The 18,478-nt window shown below is 41.5% G+C and overlaps 2 protein-coding genes across 6 annotated transcripts in view; one reads left to right on the top strand and one right to left on the bottom strand.

The window, feature by feature from the left end:
* The window catches only part of setd4 (SET domain containing 4), a 67,320-nt gene that overhangs the window by 33,914 nt on the left and 14,928 nt on the right, over positions 1-18,478 (top strand). Inside the window, exon 10 of one of the 2 annotated variants that reach the window (XM_073044901.1) lies at positions 1,985-2,104. In XM_073044901.1, coding sequence (XP_072901002.1) covers positions 1,985-2,104 — 120 coding nt within the window. Of the gene's footprint in view, positions 1-1,984; positions 8,524-18,478 lie in introns of those variants that run through there. The other variant, XM_073044902.1, reaches the window with a different exon arrangement.
* cryzl1 (crystallin, zeta (quinone reductase)-like 1) overlaps positions 8,513-18,478 on the bottom strand; it is a 70,128-nt gene continuing 60,162 nt past the window's right edge. For 2 of the 4 annotated variants that reach the window (XM_073044904.1, XM_073044905.1), the window contains exons 11-13: positions 16,949-17,054; positions 10,110-10,155; positions 8,513-9,777 (exon numbers count right to left, since the gene is read on the bottom strand). In XM_073044904.1, the coding sequence (XP_072901005.1) occupies positions 9,678-9,777; positions 10,110-10,155; positions 16,949-17,054 (252 nt within the window). In that variant the 3' untranslated portion in view covers positions 8,513-9,677. Of the gene's footprint in view, positions 9,778-10,109; positions 10,156-16,924; positions 17,055-18,478 lie in introns of those variants that run through there. The other 2 variants (XM_073044903.1, XR_012098873.1) reach the window with 2 other exon arrangements.

Raw genomic sequence — 18,478 nt, 5'->3', positions numbered from 1 at the left:
CCTTTGCAGGGGAAACTGAAAGGATCAATTTGCCTTTAAAAGAGAGGTTGGTCACATGGAACAGTACAGCACAGTGTTGTGCTAATGATGCGGGGCCAGCTCAGTACTGTAGCAGTTTAGTGCAATTACTTATTACTGATCACCCATCCGGATTCGATTCCTACAGCTGTGTTGACAATGAGCATGTACGTTCTCCCCGTGTCTGTGCGAGTTTCCTCTGGGTGCTCCGGTTTCCATCCACACTCCAAAGATGTACAGTTAGAGCTATGGCTGTTAAGTTGTGGGCATGTTTTACTGGTGCTGGAAGCATGTGACCGTTGCAGATTGCTTCTAACACAATACTCACTGATTTGACATGATGAAAACAAGAATTTCACTGTATGTTTCGATGCATGTGACAAATAAAGCTAATTTTTAAAGATCTTAAATCTATATAAACCAACTCTACAATCAATCTAGCCATTCCCTCCTACGCAGCCCATAACCCTCCGTTTTTCTTACATCTATGTGCTTATCTAAGAATCTTTTACACATTCTTATTGTATCAACCACTACCACCAACCCTGGCAGTGTGTTCCAGACACCCACCACTCTGTGTAAAAACCTGCCCCTGAAATACTGGCCAAATTTTTCTCCACTCACCTTAAATGGATGTCTTCTGATATTGGCCAATGCCATTATGGGGGGAAAAGGTTCTGGCTGTCCACCATATCCATGCCCCTACAACTCTGTCAAGTCACCTCTCATCCTCTATCGCTCCAAAGAGAAAAGCCCTAGCGCGTGCAACTTATTTACATAAGACATGTTCTCTCATCCTGGCGCATCTTGCCCGTCAGCATTGAACTCAATGTAGGACTGTCTTTGGAACTCCAGCTCCAGGCTTTTCTCTTGGGGTTTATTCCTGAAGCCTTCCCCATGAGTGGGTATAACAGGAGGGCAGTGGAGGTTTGAAATCAGAGTTTCCCTTCTCCTAGATGAGCTGCCAACCACAGCTGATGAACCCCATCTGCCCGAAGTGACTGGTTTTAAGGTGCCAGTTAGTGGTTGAGGCAGGTGCAATAACAACATTCAAAAGTACTTGGACAGGAAAGATTCGGAGGGATATGGGCAAAAGGAACTAACTTAGAAAGGCATGGATGAGTTGGGCCAAATTTCCCCCATGTATTATCAAATCAAATCAAGTTTAATTATCATTCAAACCATACATAGCTACAGCTGAACGAGACAGTGTTCCTCTGGGGCAAAGGTGCAAAAGGTTCAAAAACAGCAAGCAAACATAGGAAGGCAGCACCAATGGGTGAGGCCAGGCCCCAGCCAAGCTCTACCATACGTGTCTCTCACATGGTCTGCAGCAGCCGGCAAGCCTGAGGCATGAGGCCTAGTTCTCACTACAACTGAGACTACACAGCTTTCATATCAACTGTCCCTCCACCAGACAAGGGTAACAGGGCTGCGGCAACTTACGTTGTCACTGTCCAACACAGTCATGTGATTGCAAGTGAAATGTCCGGGACAATCTCCCACAGTTAAAATGCACCAACTACACACTGCTCTGGAGTAGCGGGCAACAGCACGATCTGCCAGGTCAGCTCCTCCGATATCCTGACCAGCTCCTTCGACACCATGGAAGACCACTTTGACACCTTGGCTGGCTCCACCACCGACACCAGTCCAGCCACTTCAATCACTGATGGAGTAGCCCTGCAGTGCCCAGTGCTCTTGGAGTAGAATTGTCTTTGGATCGTAAAAAACGAATTTTACGAAGAAAAAAGCAGCTTTGTTTGGCCCCCCGAGAGGCTGCTGCATTTTCACGTGCTGCCATCTTACTGGAAATACCGGTGTCAGAATGACTCTATGAAAAGAGCCATAACCAAAGAGCCAAATTCCTATTTCCAAGGTTGCTGGGATTTTCCATGGGGATTGAATATATTTCTGAGATGCTTTCTAATCTTGTTCTGGTTTTATTTTGCCTCCCTGTTTCCAGTTTTCCAAGCTATCAGATGATGGAGCCGAGATCTCAGAGCAGCTGGAGTTGGTGGCAGCCCTGCGGAGAGAGGAGTTTGGGATACTCCAGGCGTCGATGCAAGTGCTACAAGATATGAAGGTCGCTACTCCCAGGTGACATTCGGAATGCAGAGGCTGGCTGTGCTCCCTGTTGTTGGATCGGACAGCAGGATTGAACAGCTGTTTGGACTTGGAAAAACATGTGCCAAACAGTTCATTGTGAATCGGTTTATAATTGCTTTCAGAGGTTTCTGTAGTAAATGCTAATATCGATGGAGACTGGAAAAGTCTCCATCAGAGACTGGAAAAGGTGATTTCCCAAACTCGGTCCATCACAGCTCAAAGAGTGAATGCCCTGCTGTTCCAGGGAAGTTGCTATTAGCAGAGTGGAACCTCAGCACAAGGAATGATGGAAAATCTAAGAGAGTGGTTGATGCACAGTGGTCTGGTGCAGTTGCTATCAGATACACAAGCTGCTGATGTGGTTTGTGATTACATTGGAACAAATGCAAGTGGATGACTGCTTTGTACTTGCAGTTAAATCCAGCACGGACTAGTAAAAACAGAATAACATGAATCTGATTTATTATCACTGACATATGTCATGCAATTTGTTGTTCTGTGACAGCACAATGGTGCAAGACAAAAAATACTAAGTTACAATAAGAAATAAATAGTGCAGAAGAAGAATAGTGAGATTGCGTTGATGAATCCATGAAAACCGATGGCAGAGAGGATGAAGCTTTCCCTAAAATGTTGAGTGTGCATCTTCAGGCTCCTGTACCTCTTCCCTGATGGTAGTAATGAGAAGGGGACATGCCCGGGATGGTGAGAGTCGTTAAAGAAGGATGCTGCTTCCTCGAGGCATCTCCTTTTGTAGATGTCCTCGATGGTAGGGAGGCTTGTGACTGTGATGGAGCTGGCTGGCTTCCATCTACTTGATTGATTATGGCTTCTAAAGGAATACAGCACATTGTGAAAATAATTATTTTGTTGAAAGATGAGCTTCAACTGCTGGTTCCTAACACCTTTCTTGGGAAAAAAAACACATTGTACACATAGGAGTGAACCATTTACTGGTAATGCCACTATGATGTAAACAATTAATTTGCATGCTCCATGAGCAGGTTTACGCATGCCTGAAATAATGAGCTGTTTCATTCTGCTGTCTTATTTACAGGATCATGGCAAATGTGGGAAACTTGTGCATTGAGATTAATTGTATCAAAATCAAGCTGCAGTTTAAAAGCATATTTTGTATTCTGTAACATCCATTTCTAGATACAACACATCCATATCGGAAGATGCAGGAATTATTCATGTCAGTGATGCCACACGTGGGGCAGAAGTCCCCTTTGTACTGCCTGCAGAGATGGTGAAGGCAGGCTCAGTAACATTAACCAACGCAGGTTTCGCTTACCCACACAACAAGCTAGTTAAAAAAGTAATGCTAATAGTGTAGAAGTAGCCCTTTGACCTACTGTGTCTGTGCCAGCTTTGAACCAGACCCTTTGAGACCCAAGGTAAGGTGCCAATTACATACAAAATACTGTCAGTGATGAGGGTAAAGGTTAATGGTATTTTTGTGACTAAGACCAATGCAGAGGGCTTCCACAGGGTTAAATGCTTGGTTCCTTTCTTTTTCAAATACACATTAGTGATTCAGACCCATAACAGAGGCAATGACAAGTTTGCAGATAATAAATATTGGCCTTGTGATTAACACAAAGGAATCTTTACAATAGAGGGAGGCTACCAGACAAAGGAGTAGAACTAGGCTAGTCAACCCATTTGGTCTGCTTCGCCATTCTATCATGGCTGATTTATAACCCCTCCCAATCCAAAAGCCTGGATGGCCTTGACTAATCAAGAACCTATCAGCCTCCACTTTACACCCAATAAATAAGCTTCTACAGCTGCCCGTGACACTGAATTCCACAGAATCAGTACCCTCTGGCTAAAGAAATTCTTCCTCATCTCTGTTCTAAATGGACATACCTCTATTCTGAGGCTGTGCTTTCTGATCCTAGACTTCCCTGTTATAGGAAACATCCTCTCCATATCCACTCTGTCTGGGCCTTTCACTAATTGATAGGTTTCAATGAGATGCCCCCCCCCACCCCCCATCTTCTAAATTCCAGTGCGTACAGGCCAGAACTATCAAATGCTCCTCATCTATTAATCCTTTAATTCCCAGGCATCATTCTTGTGAACCTCCTCTGGACCCGCTACAATGCTAGATATCTTAGATAAGGAGTCTGAAATTGCACACAGTATTCCAAGGCATCACTGGCACCAACCTACCTGCCGTCAAGGACATATATACAGAAAGATGCTAGAGAAAGGCCAGTAACATTATGAAGGATCACACCCACCCTGTTCTTGGTCATGTATGTCCCACTTCCAGCAGGGAGAAAGCTGTGTAGCATCCACACCAGAATCCCCAGACTCAAGAGTTACTTTCACCAAGCAGTAAGGCTGATCAACACCTATCAACGTACACCCCCCACCACCACTACTTTATCATTTTTTGTCGGAGTCTCATTATGTACCAATGCTCCTGTGCCTAGCGTCACTTTGTAGACATACAATCAAGGTATGTACATAAGCTATGTTATGCATTTATGTTTATTGTATTTTTTATCATTATTGTTTTTTTTGTGCTACATCGGATCCAGAGTTACACTTATTTTGTTCTCCTTTACACTTGTGTACTGAGAATGACATTATCAGTCTTGAAATCTTGAAGTGCAGACTGACCAGTGCCTTTCAAAGCCTCAGAATTGCATCCTTACTTTTATATTCTAGCCCTCTTGAAATGAAAGCTAACATTGCATTTACCTTTTGACTATTGACTCAACCTTCAAATTAACATTTTGGGAATCCTGCATAAGGATTCCCAAGTCCCTTTGCACCTTTGATTTTTGAATTTTCTCCCCACTTAGAAAGTAGTCTATGCCAGTATTCCTTCAACCAAAGTACACTTCCTGACATTATATTCCATTTGCCATTACTTTGCCCATTCTCCTAATCTATCTGAGTTCTTCTGCAGTTTCCTCAACACTTCCTATCCCTTCATTTGCAAACTTGGCCACAAAGCCATAAGTTCCATCATCAAAATCATTGACAAATAACATGAAAAGAAGTGGTCCTAACACTGACCCCTGTAGAACACCACTAGTCACCTGCATCCAACCAGAAAAGGCCCCCTTTATTCCCATTCTTTGCTCCTTGCCAATCAGCCAATTTTCCATTCATGCTGGTATCTTTCCTGTAATACCAGGGGCTCTTACCTTGTTTAGTAGCCTCATGTGCAACACTTTAAGTCAAAGTCCTTCTGCAAATCCAAGTACACTACATCCACTGACTCTCCTTTGTCTATCCTGTCTGTTGTTCCCTCAAAGAATTCCAACAGATTTATCAGGCAAGATTTCTCCTTAAGGAAACCATCCTAATTTTGTCCAATTTTATCATGTTCATCCAAATACCTTGACACCACATCTATAGAAAGTATTGATGGTCTGATTAGTTGGGCAGAAAAATATAAATAGTAATTTAATCCAGGAAAATAATTGGCCATACATTTATGAGATGACAAATCCAGGGAATAAACAGGAGACTATTGGATGGGGGAACAGATGGACCTTAAAGTACAGGTCAATAAAAAGCTTGAAAGGGTACACAGGATCCTTTACTTTAATATAAGAGCTGGGAACTATGCTAGAATTTCATACAAGACTCGTTAGCAAGAACAGAGTACTGACCATTGTGTTATAGAGAAGATCTAATTGTATATAATTTTCAGACACTTTAGGCCCACTGTTGGTTGAGGTCAACCATGGATGTAGATGATGCACAAGCCAGGGCAATACAAAATGGAGAACAAATTCCATGCAGCTGATGATTCTGAAAGAATGGCAGAGACTGATACAGTTTGACACCGGGGCTGTTGCAGGAGTTACCTTAGGGACTCCTTCAAAGACGTTGCCAGGGCTGGAAAACTATAGTTACGAGAAAAGACTGGATAAGACAAGATTGCTTTCTTTGGAATAGATGTTTAATTAACATGCATAAATTTATTCCATATCTGAGTTTTGTAAGTGTTATAGGGATCAGAATGGAGGTGATAAAAAGTATGTATTCACTCAACATATGGTAGGGTCTGGAATTCACTGACTGAAAGGATGGTGGAGTCAAAAGACCTAACAGTGCCTGGACATGTACTTGAGTTGGGGACTGCAGGGTTCATCGCTCCCTGAAAATGATAACACAAGCAGATTGGCAAAATAGCAGCCTTTCTGGCTCTAACAAATGGTGCAAATATTTGTCTTATGCTAGTAAGACGCTGTTAGACATTATTAACCAACCTATCAATATCCAGGCCATGCCACTCGAGGATTTGTGCTAATATTACTTTGTGTCTGTATATGCTGGATTGTAACTATATGTGTTGTGTATGACTACATACTGTGTTATGCACCTTGTTCCCAGAGGAATGATGTTTTGTTTAGCTATATATACACCTGTGTTTGGTTCAATGACAATGAACTTACACTGGAAATCGATAGGGTGGCAAAGAAAGCAGATGTAAAGTTTGACTTCAGCATTTGGCATGTTAAGTAGCTGTATGACTCTTTGAGTAGGCTGTATGTAGAGTATTCTGGGGAGTTTTTGTTGCTGTATCAAAGGAAGAGGAGGTTTAAAAAAAAGGTGAAGATAAGGCTCACCAGGATTCTGCCTGGATAAAGAGCACCAGCTGTAAGGAGAAGTTGAATAAACTGGGATTGTTTTCTCTCTCTGGAGGTCATTGTGGGGTGGAGGGGTGGTGAGGGGGATGTCTTTTCTCCAGAGTGGAAATGGCAGAGGCTTTTTCCCAGGGCTGAAATGGTTGCCACAAGAGGACACAGGTTTAAGGTGCTGGGGAGTAGGTAGAGAGGAGATGTCAGGGGTAAGTGTTTTACTCAGAGAATGGTGAGTGCGTGGAATGGGCTGCCAGCAACGGTGGTGGAGGCGGATACAATAGGGTCTTTTAAGAGACTTTTGGATAGGTACATGGAGCTTAGAAAAATAGAGGGCTATGGGTAAGCCTAGTAATTTCTAAGGTAGGGACATGTTTGGCACAACTTTATGGGCCAAAGGGCCTGTATTGTGCTGTAGATTTTCTATGTTTCTATGTCATATAGTGGAGAGAGTAGCTTTAAGCTGAGAGGGGAAGGTCAAAAAGGAGATGAGTTTTTTTTTTAAAAACACTAAGAGATAGGTGCCTGAAATATATTCCCAGGAGAGATGATGGAAGCAGATATGATAGCAATGTTTAGGAGGCATTTTAAACAGGCATCCAAGGGAAGGATATAGAACATAATCAAATAAATGTGAATAGCTTAGAATGGAGATGAGGAGGAATTTCTTAAGCCAGAGAGTGGTGAATCTGTGGAATTAATGCCACAGGCAGCTGTGGAGGGCAAGTCTTTACATATTTTTAGGGCAGAGTTTGACAGATTCTTGATTGGTTGGGGCATGAAGGGATATGGGGAGAAGGCAGGAGATTGGGCCTGAGAGGAAAAATGGATCAACCATGATAAATGATGGAGTGGACTCAATGGACTAATTCTGCTTCTATATCTTATGGTCTTGTAGCAGGAAGGCACAGAGTCGACTGTACTTCCTTAGAAGGTTGGCGTCATTCAATGTCTGCAGTGAGATGCTGATGATGTTCTATAGGTCAGTTGTTGAGAGCGCCCTCTTCTTTGTGGTGGCGTGTTGGGGAGGAAGCATTAAGAAGACGGACGCCTCACGTCTTAATAAGCTGATAAGGAAGGCGGGCTCTGTCGTGGGCAAAGTACTGGAGAGTTTAACATCGGTAGCTGAGCGAAGGGCGCTGAGTAGGCTACGGTCAATTATGGAAAACCCTGAACATCCTCTACATAGCACCATCCAGAGACAGAGAAGCAGTTTCAGCGACAGGTTACTGTCGATGCAATGCTCCTCAGACAGGATGAAGAGGTCAATACTCCCCAATGCCATTAGGCTTTACAATTCAACTGCCAGGACTTAAGAACTTTTTAAAAGCTATTATTAATGCTTTTTGAGTTAGTGATTTAGATGCATATCATATTATTACTGAGTTAAGTATTGTATGTAATGAGTTTTTGCTACAACAAGTGTATGGGACATTGGAAAAAATGTTGAATTTCCCCATGGGGATGAATAAAGTATCTATCTATCTATCTATCTATCTAAATTGGCATCATGATCAGCAGGTGTTGTGGCTGTGCTGTACTGTTCGATATTCTGTGACAGCAATGGAGGAAAGATATGAGAAATCCAAAGGGAACCAGCTAAAACCGAGGATAGCTATTGAGCAGCCTTCTTACAATAGTTGGGCCAAGAGCAAATGTTGATGTTAGATTTATGCATTTACTCAAAGTTGTTTCATGTTTCGTCCTTGATTCAGCCACTGTTCTGGAAAACAATGTTAACAATAAACTGAAAGGAGCTAACGCTTTTTTTCATACAGAATCCAATGCATCAGATTTTATTGACATAAACAAACTCTTGCAAGCAGGCTTACTGTGCTGGGCTAATAGAATTGCTTTAGCCCACGAGAGAATGATTTCAAATCTCCAGGTCTATGCGATACATTGCAAGTGGAACAGAACGAGGGGTCACAGTTTAAGGATAAAGGGGAAGCCTTTTAGGACTGAGTTGAGGAAAAACTTCTTCACACAGAGAGTGGTGAATCTGCAGAATTCTCTGCCACAGGAAACAGTTGAGGCCGGTTCATTGGCTATATTTAAGAGGAAGTTAGATATGGCCCTTGTGGCTAAAGGGATGAGGGGGTATGGAGAGAAAGCAGGTACAGGGTTCTGAGTTGGATGATCAGCCATGATCATACTGAATGGCAGTGCAGGCTCGAAGGGCCGAATGGCCTACTCCTGCACCTATTTTCTATGTTTCTAGAAGTATTCCTGTATAAAACCAAATCCAGATTATTTAAACCTATCGGTTTTGGTTTCAATGTTAACTTTTGTTCAAGAGATATTAATGACAAAGCGCTGCAGAGCCATCTCTCAAATACAGGATTCACTAGTAAATTCAGTAGTTGTTTCAGACTTATGAAGCTGATGTTCAATTGACAGTGTTATTGAAATCCTTTTATCTAAAAATACTATCTTTTTATTTTCTGGCAAAGTTTGCAAGATCCATCAGTGGAGCAAACCACTATTAAGCCATTTATCCACATCCTTATCTTGATTGCGTCAATTATTTGTACCTAATAAAAAGAGTGGAAGCATTTTAACAATCACAACTCTATGGACCCATTATTAATCATTCTGCTGTTGAAAAGGTGCTGCAGCAAACTGATAAGAGATTACAGATAGCACCAAATGTGTAAAATAAAATGAGAAAAAAACTATTCAGATATTGGAGCCCAGAATCTTTATGAAATAATTTGCATTAGTCCCGAGGTCAGTTATGTGAAGAAAGCAAATCTTATCATAGTAATTGGAGAGCTTTTCAATACCAAACAACTTAATCTAAATGGGGAGCAAAATATTTTAAATGCAAAATCACTCAAGTGGATCTAAAGCATTTGCCCCAGAACACTGATACATCTGAAGACAGCACAAATCTTTTAGCTGTTTACAGGATTTAGTTATCATGACACCATTTCAGAGCTGAACGACTTGTTTTTTTCTGACTTTGTTCTTCTGAACCATCTCCATGACAACAGTGGCTTCATATATTGGAATGGGTTCATCCAACTGAGGCCTGCAAAGAGAGAAGCAGTTGGAAATGTCTAGACACTGTGCAAAGTCTCCACAATATCATGTAACTTTCTGCAGAAGGCGCGGCCAGCCACATTTCCTTAAGATAATTGACTATAGCTCTCAATCTCATCACTCAAAATGCATTTTAAATACAATCACACAGAAGACAAATATTGAAGTCTGTGTTTTTGGCTGTCAGTATCTCAAGAGATTCTATGTAATACAACCATCTGTACATATACTTAAGTGCAGTGAGATCTTAATTCAAACACTGAACATTCATTACCAATTTATTACACCAGGAATTGTGAGAACAAGTATGAAAATGTTTACCTGAATGTTCCGATGGATAGCTTCTCCATCACATCCTTCAAAATATCTAGGCAATGACATTCAGGCTCAATAAGCTGTATGCAATGAAACATGGAACTACACAAGAATGTGAAACAAAGCAAAGGGAGAAAGCATACAGCGTTGTCCATTTCTGCAAATCCTTTTTGTTTTGAAATAATTGTGCTTCTAATATTTGACTGGCTGCTGTTGATATTCAGCAGCTTCTTTACCATCAAGAATTGTATCTGGTATTAATTCAATTTTCACGGTCTGGTCCTGAACATGTGCAAGTCTTTAAGGTTTTTCATTAAATACAAAAACAGTATCATTATTTCAAATAGTATTGTGAAAATGGAAAGAAAATCATAACCTGGAGAAAGGCAATTTTGCAAGTTTTATGGAGATGTTGAAAACAAAAATGCTAAATTGCAGAGACTTTTGGCCAAACAGAAAGGCCACAAGTCTGTGCGGAGTCATTTAAGTTGGTACTTGATGGTGAAACAAACTGTTCAGAGGAGAGTGGAGATGGTGTAACATGCACAAAGTACTGGAGGAACCTATCAGATCAGGCAGCATTGTGGAAAGGAATCAGGATGAAGGTTCTCAGCTCAAAACAGCAACCTTTTATTCCCCTCTATAGATGCTGCCTGACCTGTTGAGTTTATTTATTTAATTTAGAGATACAGTGCAGAATAGGCCCTTCAGGCCCAATGTGACACACTGCCTAGCAACCTACCAGTTTAACACTAGCCTAATCACAGAACAATTAGAATGGCCAATTAACCTATTAACTTTGGACTGTGGAAGGAAATCAGAGCACCCGGAGAAAACCCACACAGTCACAGGATGAACGTATAAACTCTTACCATAAGACACAAGAGCAGAATTAGGCCATTTGGCCCATCGAGTCTGCTCTGCCATTCAGTCATGGCTAATCTTTTTCTCCCTCTCCTCAACCCCACTCCTCGACCTTCCCATAATCTTTGATGCCGTGTCCACCAAGAACCTATCAAGCTCTGCCTAAAATACACCCAACAACCTGGCCTCCACAGCTGCATGTGGTAACAAGTTCCACAAATTCACCACCCTGTGGCTAAAGAAATTTTCCACATCTGTTTTAAAGGGATGTCCCTCTGTCCTGAGGCTGTGCCCTCTTGTTCTAGACTCCCCAGCCATGGGAAACATCCTTTCCACATCTGCTCCGTCTAGGCCATTCAACATTTGAAAAGTTTCAATGAAATCCCCCCCTCATCCTTCTAAATTCCAATGAGTATAGACCCAGAGCCATCAAACGTTCCTCATATAACACTTTCATATCTAGAATCATCCTTCAAAATATTGAGAGGACCTCCTCTGGACCCTCTCCAATGCCAGCACAACTTTTCTTGGGTGAGGAACTTGAAGTGAGGCCTCACCAGTGCTTAAAAAGCCTCAGAATCACATCCCTGCTCTTGTATTCTAGCCCTCTTGAAATGAATGCTAACATTGCATTTGCCTTCCTCACCATTGACCCTACCTGCAAGTTAACCATTAGAGTGTTCTGTGCACAGACCACCAAGTCCCTTTGCATCTCAAATTTTTGGATTTTCTCTGTTTAGAAAATAGTCTGCACATTTACTTCTACTATCAAAGTGCATGATCATGCATTTTCCAACATTGTATTTTAATTGTCACCTTCTTGCCCATTCTCCCGATCTGTCTAAGTCCTTCTGCATACTGTTTCCTCAACACTACCTTCCCCTCCATCAATCTTTGTATCATCTGCAAACTTAGCAACAAGGCCATCTATTTCATCATCTAAGTTATTGATATACAGCATAAAAAGCGGTCCCAACACCGACCCCCGTAGAACACCACTAGTCACTGACAGCCAACCAGAAAAGGATCCTTTTATTCCCACTCACTGCCTCCTATCAGCCAATGTTCTAACCATTTTAGTAACTTTCCTGTAATACCATGAGCTCTTATCTTCATAAGCAGCCTCATGTTTGCACCTTGTCAAAGGCCTTCTGAAAGTCCAAATTGAGTGGGTGGATCCAATCCCACTCAGAGACTCCCTTTATCTATCCGACTTGTAATCTCCTCAAAGAATTCCAACAGATTCGTCGGACAAGATTTTCCCTTAAGGAAACCATGCTGACTGTCCTTTCTTGTCCTGTGTCACCAAGTACTTCATAACCTCATCCTTAACAATTGATTCCAACATCTTCCCAACCACTGAGGTCAGGTTAACTGGTTTATAATTTCCTCTCTCATACCTGCCTTCTTCCTTTCTTGAAGAGTGGAGTGACATATACAATTTTCCAGTCCTCTGGCAACGTACCAGAATCCAATGATTTTTTAAAGATCATTGCTAATGCCTCCTCAATCTCTAACGCTAGCTCTTTCTAAACTCTAGAGAGCAGTTCATCTAGTCTGGGTGACTTATGTACCTTTAGGTCTTTCAGTTCTTTTAGCACCTTCTCCTTTGTAATAGTAACTGCATTCACTTCTCTTCCTTCGCACACTACAACATCCGGCACACTGCTAGTGTCATCCACAGTGAAGGCTGATGCAAGATACTCATTTAGTTCATCTGCCATCTCCTTGTGCCCCATTATTATTTCTCCAGCCTCATTTTCTAGTAGTTCTATATCCACTCTCAACTTTTTTTTTAAAAACATACTTGAAAAAGCTTTTACTATCCTTGCTTGCTTTCATATTTCAACTTTTCCCTTCTACTGATTCTTTTAGTTGTTCTCTGTAGGATTTTAAAAGCTTTCTAATTTTTGTTTTGTTGTATGCCCTCTCTTTTGTCTTTACATTATCTTCGACTTCCCCTGTCAGCTACAGTTATACTCTTTTGCCATTTGAGTATTTCTTTGTTTTGGGAATATATCTGTCCTGCACCTTCCTAATTTTCCCCAGAAACTCATACCATTGCTTCTCTGTTGTCATCCCCACCAGCATCTGCTTCCAATTTCCATTGGCCACCTCCTCCCTCATACCATTCTAATTTACTCCACTGAAATACTGCTATGTCAGACTTCACTTTCTCCGTATCAAATTCCAAGTTGAACTCAATCATATTGTGATCACTGGCTCCTAAGGGTTCTTTTAGCTTAAGCTCTCTAATCACCTCTGGTTCATTACATAACACCCAACGCAGTATAGCTGATCCCCTAGCAGGTTCAACAATAAAATGCAAAAAGCCATCTTTTTGGCATTCACCAAACTCATTCTCTTGAGATCCATTACCAACCTGATTTTCCCCAATCGATCTGCATGTTAAAATCTCCCATGACCATCATTACATTGTCATTTTGACATGCCTTTTCCATTTCCTGTTGTAATCTGTGGTTCACATCCGAGCTACTGTAGGGAGGCCTGTATATAACTGCCATCAGGGTCCTTTTACCCTTGCAGTTTCTTAACTCAACCCACAAGGGTTCAACATCTTCCAAACCTACCTCACATCTTTCTACTGATTTGATGCCTTTTTTTATAAACCAACAGAGCCACACCTCCCCATTACATACAGTGCCAGAATTGAACTCCCATGGCCCAAGTTGTAATAGCATTATGATAACCACTACACCACTGTGGTGCCCAGTTCCTCCAGCAGTTTGTGTGTGTTTTTCTGGATTTTCAGCATCTGCAGAATCCCATGCATATATGTAGTCATGGTGTAGTTGGTGTGAAATTTAGGCCAAGGTTAGTGTCACTGATTGACATTCAGTTATTGCTCACTGGAAATGTCAAGAATGCTGCACATAGACAGGTTCCAGGTTCGAATATGACGCTTTGTGCACCTGGATAGCAAGCTACTCACCATCTAGGCTTGTGCAGCAAGAACACACGAGTATTGAAAAATAATATACCCCAGCAAGCGAGTCATCGCCCTCATGAAGAAGATATTTTGTGGGAAAAATGGGTGATGCCAATGTAGCTAAAAGAGTTTGTCTACTTAAAAATATTGAGTACAGTTTGAATTATTTTATATTTAAAATCAACAGTTATGGCCATTTTTAAGTGAATATTTCAAATACAACATGAGAGTATTCATCCCAAAGGAACCCCATTCGCAAAAGCTTTCCTGCTAGTAAGCCAATTTTGGACCTAATTTACAACTCTGGATCCCTTGGTACTTTACCTTTTTGACCAGCCTGCCTGGTGGGAACTAATCATAATTCTTGCATTTCCCCCAAAATTTAAGATAAATTACTAAGGTTCTACTTATACAGATATCTGTATAGTTTCTCAGACTTGCACTTCTTTATAGAAATGCCACATTAGCAGTTTTCCTATCCACTGGCACCATCCTTGCATCCAGGGATATCTTCTTTGGCTATGTGGAATAGTTCATGTTCCAAGCCTCCTCTGGTAACTCACTTCAGCTCTTCCTGCACTACACTGAGGACTGCATTCATGCTGCTTCCTATATTCAACTTTGTCTCCAACTTCCACCCTGCACTTAAATTTACTTGGTTCATCTCTGACCCCTCTCCCCACCTTTCTTGATCTATCAGTCTTGATTATCTTTTACTAATCTACTGACTTTCACAGTTAGCTTGGCTATACCTTCTCTCCTCCTGTCACTTGTAAAAAGGCTATTCCCTTCTCTCAGTTCCTTCATCTCTGCTGCATTTGTTCTCAAGATGAGGTTTTGCAATCCATTTCCCATTCCCACACCAGTATGTCTGTCCACTGCCATGATGAAGCCAAATGCAGGTTGGAAGAGCAACATCTAATAGTCCCCAACCCAATGGCATGAACTATTCATTTCTCTAATTCCTGGAAACCACTCCCTTCTGTTACCCACCCCCTTTAGTTTTCCCTCATTCCTCACTGCTCACTGACCACCTATGTCCCTTAAGCACTTCTTTTCCCCCTTCTCCAAACTCATGACTTCATAACATTGGAGAGGGTTGAGAAGAGGTTCACAAGAATTATTATGGGAATGAAAAGGCGTGTCTGATGTTTCTGGGCCTGTATTCACAGAAGTTTAGAAGAATGAGGGGGGGATCTCATTGAAACTTATTGAATATTGAGAGACCTAGATAGAGTGGATATGGAGAGGACATTTCCTAGTGGGAGAGTCTATGACCAGAGGGTGTACAGCCTCAAAAAAAGAGATATCCATTTAAAACAGAGATGAGGAGGAATTTCTTTAGCCAGAGGTTGGTGAATCCGTGGAATTCATTGCCACAGAGGGCTGTGGAGGCCAAGTTATTGGGTACATCAAAAGCGGAGGTTGATAGGTTCTTGATTAGTCAGGGTTATAGGGAGACAGCAGTTGAATTGGGGTTGAAACTGATAATGAATCAGCCATGATGGAATAGTGGAGCAGACTCCATGGGCCAAATAGACTACTTCTGATCCTATGTTTAATGGTGTTACCCATGACATTCTTCTGGTTCCTCGCCTTTATTACATGGTCCACTGTCCTCTTCTATCAGATTCCTCCTCTTTCAGCCCTTTATCTCTTCTACACATCACCTCCCTCTCTTCTCACATCATTCCCTTTGATCACCCCTCCCCACCGTAATTCCTTCTCACCTGGACTCAACTATTAACCTGGCAGTAAGACCCCTCTTTCTCTCCCCCAACATATTTTTATTCTGGCTTATGCCTCTTCCTTTCCAGTCCTGATGAAGCTTCTCGGCCTGATATTTTGACTGTTTATTTCTCTCCATAGTTGCTCGCTGATTTGCTGAGTTCCTCCAGCATTTGTGTGTGTTGTTCATTGTAAAATAAGAGTAAAAGTTCTAAGTTAGAGGAAGGCAATTTTAATAAGCTGTGAAATGTACTGGAAAGCATCTACTTCAAGTGTCAGAGCAGTGGAAGGCATTCATGTCAGAGACTAAAGGGACTCCGGGGAAACCTGTTCTTAAGTCAAAGAAATGGGTGGGATTGCCAAATCTAGAGTTCACCGCATGACTTGGTACAGAAAGTCTAGGATAAGCTTCCATTTGTTTCTCCTGTTATGTAAGACCGTTCAACTACAGAGAGTGAAGGCGAGGTATTAAAAGAGAATTTAGGAAAACTAAGATAGGGTATGAAAAATATATGTAAAGTAAATCCAAAACATGATACATTAAATGGCCACTTTATTAGATACACATGTACACCTGCTCATCAATGCAAATATCAAATCATGAGGCAGCAACTCAATGTATAAAAGCATGCAGACATGATCAAGAGGTTCAGTTGTTATTCAGACCAAACATCAGAATGGGGAAGAAATGTGGCCTAAGTGACTTTGACTGTGGAATGACTGTTAGTGTCAGACGGGTGGTTTGAGTATCTGATGATACTGATGATCTCCTGGGATTTTCATGTACAACAGTCTCTAGAGTTTACACAGTATGGGGCAGAAAACAAAACAAAACAAAAAAAAAATCAAATGAGCAGCAGTTCTGTGGGTGGGAACACTTAATTGATAAGTGAGGTCAGAGGAGAATGGCCAGACTGGTTCAAGCTGACAAGAAGGTGACAGTAAATCAATTAACTATATGTAACAACAGTGGTGTGCAGAATGGCATATCTGAATGCATAAGATGTCAAACCTTGACATGGATGGGCTACAGCAGCAGAAGACCATAAACACAATCATCAGGAAGTACCTAAATTAAGTGGCCAATGTATATATATATATATTTACAAGAATTTAAAGAAAATAGAGTAACTTGTAAACACTGAGTAATTGATATGGTCAAATCTCCAGCAGTATCAATAGACTAAAATTAACGTAGGGTCTAAATTAGGAAAACAATAATGGGCATGTACTGTATACTGTGCAGTTTTCAACTGCGTTATCATCCTGCAGGTTGATACTTCTAAGTTTGAGGAAAGGATACGCAGATACTTCCCTTGTTGCATATATGATAGTTGCCACACTTCTTCATTCAGAAATGAAATACTTGCTCCTTTGCAAAACAGAAGTCGACTGTCAGGTGGATCCAGCTGTGAAAGTAAAAATTTAAGCCTTGAGAGAGATACCAAGTTATATTCTTCAATAATAAAATTTTACCAGTTGCAGAGCTCACACAATCATCAAGTCATACAGCACAAATAGGTCCTTTGGCTCAACGTTAGCTTGCCAAGTGTTCATTTACAAATAACTGTTGTGCCAAACCATGTATTTTCCCTACATATCCTTTCTCCATCTGCAACAGGGAGGATTTCCCAGTAGCCAACCATTTTATTTCCTCTCCCCGTTCCTATCTGTCAATGAGGCAATGCTCAGGTTGGAGGGGCCACACCTTATTCCTTTTGCATGGCCTCTGGCCTGACAGCATGAACATCAATTTCTCCAACTGCTGGTAATCTCTCTCCCTTCCCCCTTCTCTCCATTGCCATTCCCCATTCTGGTTCCCCTGTTACCCCTTCTCTTCTCTTCTCATCTCTTCACTTGCCTATCACCCCTCTCAGATGCCCCTCCTTCTTCCCTTTCTCCATGGCCAAATCTACTCTCCAATCAGTTTCCTTCTTCTTCAGCCTTTCACCTTTTTCACCAATCATCTCCCAGCCTCTCACTCCATCCTCCCCCCCAAAACTCACCTATGTTCCCTCTCACCTCTCTTTGCCTCTCTCTTCTATGTTGTACTCCTTCCCCTATCCCATCTTCTCATTCTGCTTTCTTCTTCTTTCCTTTCCAGTCCTGATGAAGGGTGCCAGCCCAAAACATCAACTCTTTATTCCTCTTTGTAGATGCTACCTGACCTGATGATTCTGATCCAATATTTTGTGTGTTGCTCTGGATTTCCAGCATCTGCTGAATCTCTTGTGTTTGTATTTTCCCTACATTCCCAATTTCTGCCATTGACTAAGGGCAATTTAACGTGGTCAGTTAACCTACCAACCCAACATATTTTTTGGGATGCAGGGGAAAACCACAGCAACAAGAGGAACCCTTTGCAGTCACAGGGCAAATGTAAACATTTCTCAAAGATAATATGCAAGGTGAACATTGAATCCAGGTCAAAGGACCTGTGAAGCAACAGCTCTATTAACTGTGTAATGGTGCTGCCAAGAAAACAATTTTTTTTTTTGTAGGAACCCAGAATGTTTTGTTTGTTAAGATGGTGATTATTTATGTTACACTGACTTAAATGTCTGCAAGTTTGTCTTTCTAACTCTGTCAAATTAATTGACCTTATTGCAGCAGGGATGCTATAATGACCTCTGCCATTAGAGAGGAAATTGATAATTCTTTGCTAACTGGGGTGTTTTAAAGATTAGCTTTATTTGTCACACATATATTGAAACATATGGTGAAACGTGTTGTTTGCGTCAACGACCAATGCAGTCTGAGGACATGCTGGGAGTAGCCCACAAGCTTCACCATGCTTCTGGTGCTAACATAGCATGAGCACAACTTAATAACC

The sequence above is a fragment of the Hemitrygon akajei genome, chromosome 5, assembly GCF_048418815.1.
Source record: "Hemitrygon akajei chromosome 5, sHemAka1.3, whole genome shotgun sequence".
Taxonomy (NCBI): Eukaryota; Metazoa; Chordata; class Chondrichthyes; order Myliobatiformes; family Dasyatidae; genus Hemitrygon; species Hemitrygon akajei.
Note: the sequence above shows the minus strand (reverse complement) of the source record. Positions and strands in the feature narration are given on the sequence as shown.